Source organism: Manacus vitellinus, unplaced genomic scaffold (genome assembly GCF_001715985.3).
Source record: "Manacus vitellinus isolate BGI_N305 unplaced genomic scaffold, ASM171598v3 scaffold_68_pilon, whole genome shotgun sequence".
NCBI lineage: Eukaryota > Metazoa > Chordata > Aves > Passeriformes > Pipridae > Manacus > Manacus vitellinus.
Window position 1 is genome coordinate 199,293 of NW_021940744.1, and position 14,143 is coordinate 213,435.

The window sequence follows — 14,143 nt, forward strand, 5'->3', positions numbered from 1 at the left end:
CATTGTTTCAACTTTCTTACAGGTTTAAAAAAAATGTACAGGGGTTCAGAACCACCTCAACAGAACAAAGAGTACAGAATTAAGGGAGCTCTAGAGTCAAACCACAAGTGTGCACAGGTGGTCAGCTTCCATTACAAAAAGTAATAGGCACAATCTTTACATATGCATTTTGGTGAAAGAAGGAATAATAGTGCAGTGTTAAAAGGCACCAATAATCAATAATTGGGTCCTTTTTAAAAGCCAATAACCATCCAAGAAAATTACATTTGGCTCAAAATCATAATTTAAATATTGTATCGACTGGCATGCATCTGAACCCCTGGCAACTTATTACACAAACCTAATGTGCGCCCTTGCAAAATCAGAAAGATTTCATCAGTGGACCTGAAAGTCAGTTCAGTACAAAAGGAAATACTGAAGCTCTTGGCCTGTAATTAACACTAAACTTTAGACAGGTGTCTTGTTCACCTCCTCTGAGAACACTTGTCTAACAAACAGCTATTCAACAACGGCACAGAAGTGTTTCTCTTAAAGCAAGTGTTTTTTTTAACCCTGTAGCATTGACCTATTCCATGTGCTAGGAAAACATTAGGCACAGACCACAATTTACGTTTTCCCTTAAAAAAAAAATAAAAAAAGTACAGTATGTGCAAGCGAGGTTCACACGATGGACTGACAGCTACAACAGTGAGCAATTTAGACTTCCCAAAGAGAAGGGTTGGTTAGTTTGAATTCTCCAAGCAGTGCTGACACACTGCTATGTGCCATTATCATCTCTGCATTAGGAGTGTCTGTGGAGCCAATAAGGAAAAGCTTTAGTACACCCTAAAGGACACTACATAGATACCGTGTGCTGATTTAACGGGATCGACTGAAGGAGTCCTTGGACACTGCAGCTGCAGTCACTCAGCCAGCCAGGAAGGGCTTGTGCTTTCTGCAGGAATAATGGTCTGAAACTCAGTTTACCTTGTAGGTGCCCTCAAACTAAACTCCCCTGGACGCAATGGAATCTAGGGATGCAGAGCATGGAGGAAAAGAGGGGAAATGAGAAGGAGAGGGAGAGCTTCTCTGACAGTGGTACCAAAACCTGCCAGTTAATCCCAAAGCATCATGCCCAGGGCAGGGTTTATGCATTGTACAACTGAAAATTGTACAGCATGTGAGCAGAGACAGAGCTGATTATTAACCTGCAGTATCTACTACAGTCCTCAGGTATATAGTTTATGGATAGCTGCTTACTGTGATGTTGATTGCTTCCTCTTAAATATATTGAGATTCAGAAGGCTACAGTATATTCTGACACAAAGATAGTAGGACAGCTTGTCTACAAGGGGTAAAACATAAGGTAGTAACTAAGTTATTTATTTTATGAGGAACCTCCTCTGATAGTTACTGGTAGTTACTTCATGCCCTTTGGAAGGTTTTTAGTCCTGACTTTCTTCATCGCCTCTGTGGAACTGCTCTCCTCACAATTCCCCCAGAGTCCAGTGACCCCTCTCACAGCAGCCTTTTCCTTTTCCACAATCCCTTGTAAACTCCCTCTAACACCACGGCAAGCTGTTCAAGTAAACATTTCTCTCTGGTCAGTTTCCAGACACAGCAGATACTACTGAAACTCCGCATTTGATTACATGCGCCCGTTGTCTCTAAATGGAGCAGGAGTTAGCCCGTTTCCTCGGCTTAGGGTCCCGCACATCCCTCTCTTTCAAACACGTGCAAGATGAACATATTGTCTCCGACAGTCTCCGCAGTCCCAGCCTGAAAACGCTGTTGGAGAGGCTATAGATCACACAGTTGCAGAAACTATTGCTTATAGCAAGCCATGTCGTTAGGAAGGAGAATGCGGGGTTCTCCAACACCCTCGAGCTCTCCAGCAGGAAGTATATGATATAGGGGAGCCACAGCACGTAGAACACGCTGGTTATCCGAAACAAAACCATGGCATAGCGGCGGTCGGGGCTGTGCCCGGTGTCCCCAGCAGCATCCACTTCGTGGCTCGGAAAGCGAGCTCTCCGATCGTTTATCTCTTTGGTGTGCTGCCGGCAGATCTTAAAGATGTGGAAGTAGGTGAAGCAGATGACAAAGGCAGCAGGAGCGTAGAGTAAGCACACAATAAAGCCAGTGAAATAGGCATTAGTTAGCCAGGAGGTAGCACACCATTCAAAAATATCTCCATGGTAACCAGGTTTTCCCCAACCAAAAAAGGAAGGCAAGAAGATCAGGCAAGAGTATATCCAGATCAAACTAATGCAGATTCTCAAGCGACAAGGGGTGACCAGTTGGTTATAGGAGAGAGGCTTTGTTATAGCGAGATAGCGATCCACACTGATGCAAGCCAGACATGCCATAGACACGCTTTTGAGCACAGAGATGATATATCCAAAAACTTGACAAGTCAGGGACTCGTGGACACCTGTCGGGTAGTGGAGCAGTGACAGAGTAGGAACCAAGCAGCTGACTCCAACAAAAAGATCAGCATAGGCCATGGTCTGAATAAAATAGCTGGTGGTGTAATGATGCAGGAGTGGAGCACAGTGGAAAACAAATATCACAGTTAAGTTACCCGCAATGATTAAAAATGTGAGCAAGACAATAACGACTGTCTCAAGGATACAGACATCAACTGCATTGTAGTGACCAAATCCAAGAGGGCAGGAGAGGTGCTCAGATATGTTCGTAACACTACTGCTCATATTCAGAGTCCTCCATTCAATCCATCGGGACTGGTTCATGCTTTGTGCTTAGGGAACACTGCAATCTGAGCCTGAGTGAGCAGGTGACCTGCTGAACAGCAGCTAAACTCTGCTCCAGCGACTCCAGATCTCTCTTTGCAGACACTGCCAGTGCTTACATGGGAGGGGATTACAGTCCCATAGCTGTTGATGCCTCCTCAGCATCAGTGCATCACCTCTGGCACACCTTGGCTTTAAGGAAAGAAACAAAGAAAGAAAAGAAAAACAAAAGCCAGAAAGAGAAAGGCCACTGATCAGCTCCTCCAGTGCTCTTGACTCATCTTTAGCAAACACAAGGCACTTCTAAAACAAGTAGGTACCCAGAAATACAGAAATAAAAACTGACAAAAGGGACACATTCATTTCCCAGGGAAGGAGGGGAGGGAAATCTCTGACTGCTTATTTTCCTGAGAAAGTCCTTTGCTTTGGAATATACTGACGAGAGGGGGAGGAAGGGAAGGAGGAACCTCAGTACAGCTCAGGTTTCCTGGACCAGCAGTTACTGGAGATAATCTTTATAATGTCTCAGTTTAAATCACAAACTGACTGAAAACTAAAGGAAAAAGTTCATCCTCTAATGCTGTCTTTCCTGGTTCCATTCGGGAGATGGTATTCCGTCTTATCTGTGCTATTCATTGGAAAGGTAAGGAAAACATTTTTGTCAAGGTTAATTCCAATAGACTCACCACTGTTTGGGTATTAAAAATGAATTTTATTTGGAGGGAGATGGGTGGGGGATGAGGCAGACTTGTCCTCTGACTCCTAAGAAAGAAAACATACATCTAACATACAATGAGGAAGATTGTGTCTATTCACTTTAAAATGAAAATAATTTAAGATTAGAATTTGGAGACTTATGTCAATATTCACAGTTCCTTCAAACAGTTATAGTCCATTACAATTATTAATGTGAGACCCATAATTCAATGTCCCCAGAGACAAAATAAATCCTCTTGAATTTAATTTCAGCAACGCCAATTTAAAATAATCATCTTTGGAAACTCTGCCATATCTGCTACAGCGGATCAGTACCCAGGATTTCATAGGTATAGCCATGATATTGCTCACCTCTGTAGCAACACCTGAATCATTTCACAAACCCCCACACAACGAGCTCAGAAACTTCCATCTGCATTCTGCTGGGAAGCTAATGAAATGCTGATTTGACTAGAAAAGCTGCCATTGTTTACTACTTCATTAATCTGTTATTCAGCTTCATCTTCTCAGGGGTTTAGGGTTTCTGTATTTATTAGATGATCAGCATCATAAATAATTGCTTTAAAAGAAATGCTCTTCTAATTGCAGGACATTACCTTGTTCATTTTAGTCAAAGTTATGGAGAGAGAAAATGTTAAAAGAAAGGATCTTCTGTGTTCAGTTCTAAGTAAATGCTTGATTAGTTCAGGAACCATTAGGCAGGTACTTAAATGTATACAATCTTGTTTTTTGAAAGGCCCCTAAAACGTTAAAACCATCTTTAATCCTAGAGTTCCTGAGACTAGAAGACTGGTAGTGAAAATTAATGAATCCACATGAAATAATCTCCAAGGTCATTCAGATATTACGCTGGCATTTGCTTTAAGTCTCTTTAAAAGTACCGGGATCTCTCGGATGATTTTAATAGTCCTTGCCGTGTCTTCGGGAGGAATTTCAGACACCAGAAGAGCTGGTTCAATTCTGTCGCAGTACTTTGAGAGAAAGCGTTCTTTTTGGAGTTCATTTCCTGTTTTGTATCACCACGCTGTAAAGTCCTTTTAGGTTTTATAACATCCCAGAATATTTCCGGCTATTCGCTCCTTTTGTCTATAATGCAACGATATCAAAAAAAAAAATCACTCCTTCCTCTAATTCCCCGCTAAAGCAATAGAGAAGCTTTCTCACCTACACGCATCCTCTGCCGGGGAGCTCTGTCAGCGCGGTGCGGCTGGAGCGGCTGGCGCTGCTTCCCCCGTGCGAGCGGTGCCTGCACCTGAGCCCGCTCCCGGCTCCTGCTCCTGCTCCTCCTCCTCCCGCCGCCGCAGCCCGCCGGCGCTGGAGCGGTGCCTGCCGCTCCCTGCTCCCGGAACATCCAATGGCGCCGCCGCTGGCACCGGGAAGGGCGGCGGGGAGGAGGGAGCGGAGCGGAGCCCGCCGCACCGAGCCGGGGCAGCCGAGGGGCTCCGCTCCGGGAGCCACGGGGTGCACTTTTCAGGCGTCACCTGCGGAGGTTTAATACCTCGGCAAAGGTGTTACAATTTTGCTTGGCGAAATACCTGCCCTGGTTTGACACAAATTTTCTAGTCTTGCTTAAAAGACAGTTACAGCCCCTCCCCCCTTTTTAATTACTTCCCCTAATTAATTACTTCCATCCTCAATATATAGATTATAAAACTCATCTGCTCCTGGTTTCAATACTGTACCAATCTCTAACTGCTTCAACATCAGTTTAAATACAAATACTTGTGAGTAGCACATTACTTTCCAAACTTAACCCAATTAACTGAGCGCTCTACTCCTGCAAACAGATGCTGCTATTCCCTGACTAAGGACTCAGAACTTTTGTTCACTTCGTGCTTTCCGAAAATAAACCCAGTCACAGAAGTACAACCATCAAAGTTACCTCACACAGCCACGCCGTGCGTCCTTAGACACTGAAACAGCAGCTTTAGGTACCAAAATACCAACCACAGAACAGCATTTTGGGCTATCGATCAGCAAAAGATGTGTCAGGGATGGTACTGGAGGCTTTAACCAACTAAGTCATTAGAAACTACAATGATTTAAATCCTTTCAGTTCCCAGGCAAACCACAGGCAAAATTTTAATAAGCTGCTCCTGGGTTAACATCTTGTATTTCGAGTACTGCCTGGAGCGAATATTCAAGGCTGAATGACAAGTCTGTAGCAATGTGAGGCAGCACAAACTGCAGCAATGTAAGAGTGGTTTGCAGTAAGGGCGTGTGATCATTCCAAAGTCTTCCATCGGAGGATTTAATAAATATTAAACTTGCTCTGATACCTCAGAATGGCAAATGGCTGAAACAATAGACTTAACGACTAAATTTAGCCCCTGAGCACAGCCTAAGCCTGAGCTATCCATACCATGGGCAGAATAACAGGGAGCAATTTTTATTCCTCCTCTTTTCACTCTTGTGAGGGAGGAGGAGAACAACAACGGTGAGCACAGGCATGGCAGAAACCCGGACTTCTCCACCCCCTCCCTGGGCTGGCTCGTTGGCACCAGGGACATAAAGGGCCAGAACACCTTAAAATGGACATTAGAAAGCCCCAAAGGCACAAGGGCACATCAGCTAAGCAAAGGTAAAGCGTGACATAAAGTGGACCACAGGATGCTCAGTGCATCCTGCTCCATACAGATTTGAGGACTGGGAACTACTAAAGCTCCCAGATGTCACAGCGACCACTGAGTCACCTTGTTCCCAGGTCAGCCCCAGCTGGTGCCCGCTGTGTGTGCCTAGAGTGCCCAACTCTGACAACGAGCCCTAGTGGCAGCCAAATATTTCAGCTCTGGTACAAGAAATCCAGGCTCTGCTGAGTAGGTAACAGGAAAAATCAATGGCAACCTCTGCTGGTTGGTTCTAGACACAGGTAAAACACTTCCTTTGCAGAAATTGTAATTAAAGGGACTGAGTGCTTCAAAAGTAGGGAAGTTGGATTTCTTTGTGGGAATACAAGCAGGCTTCCTTCACTCTCAAAAAGCCAGTCATGCTGCAAGCTGCCAGCGGCTTCATCACTTCAGCTACTCACTGCAACTTGCACCAGGCTGACGGCACTAACTTGCACTATTTTACGTAGATTTGGAGGTAAGTGAAAATTAAAGCAGAAATCAGCCAGTCCTGACAAAACTGTGCAATTCTAGATGGAATTTTACAAGATGTGGCAATACCAGAATGTTGTACCAGCAGTGGCACGTTAAAAGCTCTCTGGGAAAAGTTTAGATTTGTGTTTAGAGACACATTTGAGAGTCTGGAACAGTTTTAAACAAATGTTCTTCAGGATTTTTTTAATTGGTATGTAAAGAAAAGGAAGCGAGAAAGAGAAAAGCTCTACTGGAAGAATTTAATGGCTGTCACCAAGGCAGTGTTGTACACGGTGCAGAAGTTCCATAGCTGGTTATGTCCAGCAGAAGGACGGAGCACTCTTCAAGCGGAAAAGAAGGAGCAATTCCACACCTTCTTTATAAATTACATCACCTAGAAACAACACAAGTTGCCACTCAAAACAGAAGACTTGCACCATCTGATGCTGCAGAAAACAGAGGGGATGTGGTAGGAGCATGAGCTTTGTGTATGGGAAGAGAGGCTTTGAAAGCAGTGGTGATGTGTGACCCGGAAAGGAAACCAGATAAAGCTCCTCAGACAGAAAAAGTCCATACATACAAAGAGAGATTTAGAAGCTCCAAGCAGGAAAACAATCTATTGGTCATTCTATTTGGAAAGGAATAGAAATATTTGTTTCCCAAGTCTTTCATTTTGAGGCAACAGGACTGATGGAAACAATCCCTGCAGTGCACACGGCAGCATCTCAGTCCCACCACTCATTTGTAGTTCAAAGCCTTTCTTTGTTAAATTATTGGATGGTCACCCGGATTAAATGGACAACAGTAATTTCTGTAAAATCTTTTTAAATGCATTGATTAGAGCAGGGAGGTGCAGCTGAGAGGGTGAGATGAGGAACACCGTAGTTATTTACTTAGGTGCAGACCTGAATGGCAGTGCTGATATATACCAGCTCCTCAGCTTCTTTTCTTCTGCCCAACTCTGGTTTTTAAGTACTACTTTCTTTTATGCACTTTCTTTTAAGTCTGTATAACAAAGGTGTTTCTTCAGTTTGCTTTATTTTTAAGCTTAACTACCTCTGGCATTTACTTGCCCACATATCTCATGGACGGCTTGATTTTACTACTAATGCCTCCAGAATAATTCTATCCTATAAAGCTTGCAGTTGTAGTGCAGCTTAAAGCAGGAGAGGAGGACGGAAAATCAGTTGTTGCCTTAAAAATTGTGTGTATGTGTAGATGGTTGGGTTATTCTACATCAGATTAGCATCTAAAGTTGCTCTGTGAAGTCATATTGGTGCTGTATTTAAGGCAGAAATTGGTTCTATTTGTTATTTGGAATATAAAGCCTCTTCCCCAAATCCACCCACTACAGCTGTCAATTTAAAACCTGCCATGGAGAGCTCTGGCTTACACAGGGATTTTGACCTGAGTACAAGTGTATGATGAGATATAAGAAGTGTATATATATATATATATATTTATATGTACAAACCCTTTATTTTTCCTCTAAACAATCTTAGCCTTCTTAAACCCTTTCTGTGGGAAGGCACCTCTTGATATCATCTGGTCTAATGCTCTGCTCAAAGCAGGGCCAAATTCAAATTCAGGTCCAATGCCAAATTTAGGCCCTGTTGTGCTGGGTCCTACATCCAGCTGAGCTGAGAACATCTCCAAGGATGGAGTTTTCACAGCCTGTGACTCCCACCATCCACTCAGGATTTTTTTTGCTGTGGTTTGTCTTCATCCTCATCAAGACTAAACACTTCTGGGCCAGTAATGAAATCCAGAAGTGTCTGTTCTGAAGGAAACTAGAGTGTATTGTAGAAATTTGTATTTCTCCACCTGACAGTCTCATTTATTGGTTTTGCTATCACAGAGCAGCTCCTTTCCTTCTCCCTCCCACCCCATGATCCCAAGGAATGCCACAAACATTTTACAGTGCTATGGCCCACATACTCTTGTGCTGCAGCAAAGACCAAGAGGTACCAGTAACACAGCTGCATTTCTGAAATGCAGATGCTCTTGAGGAGCACTTAACTTCATGGATGCAGGAGAAGTTATCCCCAAAGCCTGCACAGGTCTTTTCAGCAGCAACACAGCCGGTTCTGTAAGGTGGGGGAGAAGGAAGGAGTAATTTGGAGTGGAGGGTGGGGGCAATTCAGGAAAGAGGTTGGAAGGGGACAGAGCTTTCTAAACGGGGAAGGGATGTGGAAGGGAGCTAATGAGCCCTTCTCCTTTCACTACTGCTCCAGCAGGCTCAGGTTCAGCCTGTTCCTCCACTGGACTCCCAGCTCAGTCCTTTTCCAACACAGTTTCTAAGGATGCAAATATCAGTATCACCTAACTGTCAGGCAATTAGGATACTGTGATGCAGAACAAGAAGAAATGGACAAATAATATTTTTTTTCATGTGGATCAGTAGACAGAGATGGGCATTTACATTTGCAAGTTTATTGTGCAGTCTTTTCACCCCATTAAGCAACAATTACATCGAACATTTCTAAAGCTTGAAGCTTTTAAATTAGCTCTTAACATTATTCATGTATTTAATAAATACGAAGCAAGTTTTTGGAGTAAATTGCTGCCATAATCTCCCCTTAAACACTGCTGCCTGTAGTCTCATGGATTATATTTCACAGAATCACAGAATGGTTTGGGTTGGAAGGGACCCTAAAGATCATCCTGTTCCATCCCCCTGTCATGGGCAGGGATGCCACCCACAGATAAATGCAAAACAAAAAAGGAACATTTTTTTTCCAGGAGGAGCTTCCCTCAAGATGATACTGATGCCCCTGTGACAAACGGCATCCACTTTACAAGCTCAATTCGGAGTGACAAATTCCACCAAATTCCTGTGCCTCGAATCAATAGAAATAAAACTCCATGCAATAAACTGTCAGGAAGTGAATCTACTTCAGGGAAATGCTGTGCAGTCTAATGAATGGTGATAATTAGCATTTTTCAGGCACTGAACAGCATTTGCTTTAAACAAACAGCACTTAAGCTACAGAAGGATGCTATTTACTAACTGACCACATATGGTAAGAAATGCATTGGAAGCACAAGAAAAACGTCTTAGGATGGTATGAAAAGCAAAAAATTAAACATGTGCCCTCAGTTTCATGCCTGTGCTACTAAAACTAAACCACCTGCTCTTAACAGTAGGACCATCTTAAAAAAGAAAAGTATACTGGCGAAAGAACACAGACTTACTACTTACCACTGCTCCCTTCTTACAAGGGACAATTAAAATATTCACCTGTTAAATCACAAGACGGAAGACAGCAATTAAGAGAATGATAAATGAAGAAACAGACAGAATATTCTGCACAGTGCAGGTAGTATTACCCTTTCCTTTCCTGAGAGAATCATTTCTCTATTTGAAATAATATTTAAAAGATTTCAGCACTGCATTCATTAAACTTTTTAGCAGCGTGTTTTGACACAGTTGTGCTTTTACTAATACTTTTGTCTACGTCAAGCCAGGAGTTCCATTCCACAGACAGTGGTATTCTAAAAGTGTATCTCAATGTCGAAAAGGATTCCAGTTGACTTGGCAGGAGTGTAAGATCAGTCAGTATTAGCAGGAATTCCATTTCAGCAGAGTCAGAATAAGAATTTTTAAGGCTATTAAAAAAAAATATCCCAAACACTGTGATCACCTACTTTGATTTTTCACACACTGAGAGCCAAAGAGTTCTCTTAAACTACAGCATGACCTTTTAAAAGGCAACCAGTTTTGATTTAATGAGTTCAACTGATGAATAATTTATTGTAGCCTTAATTAGGAAGCCAACTGTAAGGCCTGTGCAAAAGCAACGACTAAGACACGAACACGAGGATCAAACCCACATACTCCTGTCTGTCTTTTAGAGCCACACCTCTGGATGCACCAAAGCATAAAGTTCCACTTCCTTTTCTAAACATTGTGAAGTGGCAGCTATTGTGTGACAAACTCATGGATACATGTCAGGAGCAGACCGAAATCCACTTTCCATGGATGTGGCTTGGGGTAAACGCTCAAGGAATATCCTCCAGAGCATCCAGTCTAACCCAGACAGGCTGGCTGCAAACATGTGCCCAGTCACACTGACAGTTCATTCCTCATTCGCGTACAGAACTGACACATTCCACTCTAAACTTTTCCTTTAATAGATTTTTAAAAATAGTGCTTGCTCAAGGAGCAGAGAGGTGGCTCAGAAAAGCACAGAACAACCAGGATCATTTAGGAGATAAAGCCCCAGCTCTGACTGTTAGTGGGGGCAAAAATCACTTCACAACTGAGGAGTGGTTATTGTTTTCGTGCAGGATCCACTGGAGAGCAGGTGGGACCAACCCCAGATCCCAATAAATCCAATTCCATTGTTTCTTGAGAACAATAAAGCTAAGAACAATTGAAATAAATAGTGATTTTTTCAAAGACTATCTTTAAACCAAGTGTTACTCGGGATTACTATTCTATCACTTTGTGAAGAAATGGAAAAGAGGAACATGGAAAAGATATGGCCCGAAAACTATTTATAGCCTGAAGGGTGGCACAATTTCTTTTTATGGATTTTAAGCTCAACTTCATTTAGACCAAACTTTCCTCCCAGCTGGAAGTGCTGAAGAGGTATCACTCATATTCTCCTCCAGCATGGATCTATATCAGCACACACTAACATCGACATCCATGTATGAAAAAAGACAAAAAGACAAGGAATAGCTTCCTACCGAGAGTGGTGTAGAGGGAAAATTTTGCAAATAACAGTGGAATTAGACTCCTGGCTAATTCACAGGCATGGAACCCGGCAGTGGGAGATGTTTGGAAAAGGCCACTGAAAGCAGGAATTACTGATTTTTAATTTCCCCTCACCTCGAGTTAAAAACTGGCTAACTAAAATTTATAAAATCATCTCACATCTGATAACTATGTTTCAAGATTAATAACATTTAAATACATTCAACTTCCAATAACCAGCAAACTCTGTCTTAAATTACTTTGATTGTATTAGATAATGAGGACATTTATATTTATAGCCAGAAATTGGCACATGTAAAATGTTACGTGAGCTGAGAAATTGTTAATTCTAGAAGAAATACCAAACCTGACATTATTTGCCATCTCTAAGAAAAATATCTGAAATTAAACATATACTTTATCAGCACTAAAAACAGGTTAAATATAAAGACAGCCTGTTTGAGATCTGCAAGTCCTTTTGGAAAGGACACTATGGGGGAATGGAGAAGTCAAGTCTATAGATTAAGTTCAAGTCCAACTTCTTTCACCAATACTAAATTCACACATAAACCTTTCCCCTCTGCTCAAGATTATGGCTTTTAGCTAAACGTCAATCTCTTAATTCATATATTTTAAAGACCTATCACATAAAACTGCCCATAACTCAGGGTATCAACAGGTTGAACTCAACACAGCCTGTAAGTCAGTGACCACACACTTTATTTATAGCCATTCCATGTAATGAAATAAAGATAATGGAAATTACCCACTACCGGTTAAGGTTTTTTAACACACTAACTACAACACATAAAACCAAAATCCCAACAGCAATTTCCTACAAAGGAAAGGCTTTACACAGTGATTTGCATTCATTTTTCTGCCTAAGTTATGAAAACACTCAGTAGTCAAAAAAATGCCAGAGAAATGGAATAAGGTTAGATTAAAAAAACCTTATTTTTCAGCTAATGTTCTAACCCAAGTGCTCACAGGGGATGAGCTTTGATACATTTCCTTTCCCCCCCTAAAAAAGGTTCTTTCTAAAACAAAACAAAAAAAAAAAGTAGGGAGAAAATGCTTACATTCAAAAAGCTATATTTTATTGTTATGGCAACTGATGTGCTAAAAATATAGAAATAAAGTTGTTATGGCAACTAGAATTTTAAAGGCAGTCAAAAGTAGAATAATCAAACATTCTGCTGGCTTAAAATGTAACGTCTGTGACTCAATTTTCAGAAAGAGCTTCAGAGATAAGTAGAGGTTGGGGGTTTTTTTGGATTCTGCTTTAGAGATCACAATTAGTACAATTTCAGAGAACTCCACAGAGTACAAGGGAGCAGACCAAGGTGAGCAGAAAATTAGTCATCCCAAGTTCTCACAGCCAGTAGGAAGAAACACACACCTTATGGCACTTATTTGATATCCTGGTGACCTTACCCACATCTACAAAGTGTATCAGCTTATTATCAAAATCAACAGCAACGGGACATCATTTATATCAGTCACCACAAGGACCAAAAGACACCATGGCACAGGTTGCCCAGAGAAGCTGTGGCTGCCCTTGGATCCCTGCAAGTGTCCAAGGCCAAGCTGGATGGGGTTTGGAGCAACCTGGCCTAGTGGAAGGTGTCCCTGCTCATGGCAGGGGGTGGAATGAGATGATCTTTAAGGTTTCTTCCAACCCAAACCATTCTGTGATTCTATAACTAAAAGTTACTTGATGGTTTTAAATTAAGTACTGAAAAGTGAGGGAATACAAAAATTCATCTATCTGAATCAGCAGAGTTCTGCCCCTTGATACATATGGAATTATAAAGATGATTATAACTACAAGATTATGATATTTAGATTTCTGGTACATCCTTGATGATCGTTACAGGGCTCCTGTAACACAAGCACTTCCACAGCAATCTCAGAGAACCTGCTGTCTCCCAACACTTCTCAGATTGTCAAAATTGCTACTTCTATTAAAAATTAACAAAACTGTGAAATGGTCCAAAGCCCATACTGAGATAAGCCTTAATTAATAGTAAGCAAAGTATTTAACAGATACTTCAGAGAGTTATGACTAGAAACAGTAACTTATACTGGCAATATTTGCACTGGAACCACGTACGTGGCATGTGCTGGGATCCCAGTGAAGCTGATATTTTAACACAGCAAGTGCCTTGTGTTTTGGCTTCACTGCAGTGAATATCAAGGCTCCTGCCAGCATTACTCATAACTCTTTTCTGACCCACATGAAAAGTCTCTCAGCCCAGTCCAGCAGAGCTTTCAGCATGCAGGACCAGCATGGCCAAGAACACAGCTCAAAGTCAGGTTCTTCACTTGCACCGAAGGGAAAAGAATCAGAGTAATTCCTTATTGCAGCACAGAAGTCAAGAGATGTACACTGGAAATTCAAACAATACCACAAGGATGTGGAGTAAGGATAACACTGACAAATTCAAGGGTATTTCTGCAGTTTTGCTTCCCCAGTCTCAGTATATTAATCCTTGAGGTGGATACACAGTTAACTCTTAAGCACTATGTGAAGCCACAGGTACTTCTAGAAATGCAAACAATGTAGGTAAATGTTACCTAATGAATCTGTGACCAAGTCAACAGCTTCTTCAAAGGCAACTCCATGCACAACACTCACTAACTACACCTATGTTTGCATCAGCCAGGATAAACCCTGGACCTGGGAATATCAATGCTTTAAATCACAGTTTTAGAGGGACTTTCTGCCTATGCCTGGGCTAAAGGAGCCAGGCTGCATCTTTTCAAGCTTTGGTGCTGACTCAACCAGACACTGCAGACACTCCTGAAGAGACAACCAGCTACCACTGCTCTGAGCCCTCTATAAAACTAGTTTCCTCATTGTATAATATCCTAAACTTAATCAAGTTCAGCTGCCCCAACTGTAAGTTGAG

At 41.9% G+C, this 14,143-nt stretch overlaps 2 protein-coding genes across 7 annotated transcripts in view; both read right to left on the bottom strand.

The window, feature by feature from the left end:
- Positions 1-14,143, bottom strand: part of RABGAP1L (RAB GTPase activating protein 1 like) — a 234,381-nt gene that overhangs the window by 155,943 nt on the left and 64,295 nt on the right. The window lies entirely within an intron of this gene.
- Positions 1,556-4,489, bottom strand: GPR52 (G protein-coupled receptor 52). Its single transcript, XM_008930841.3, has 2 exons — positions 4,046-4,489; positions 1,556-2,924 (listed from the first exon to the last, which is right to left on the bottom strand). The coding sequence occupies exon 2, from the start codon at positions 2,730-2,732 to the stop codon at positions 1,647-1,649; it is 1,086 nt and encodes a 361-aa protein (XP_008929089.1). The 5' UTR covers positions 2,733-2,924; positions 4,046-4,489; the 3' UTR covers positions 1,556-1,646.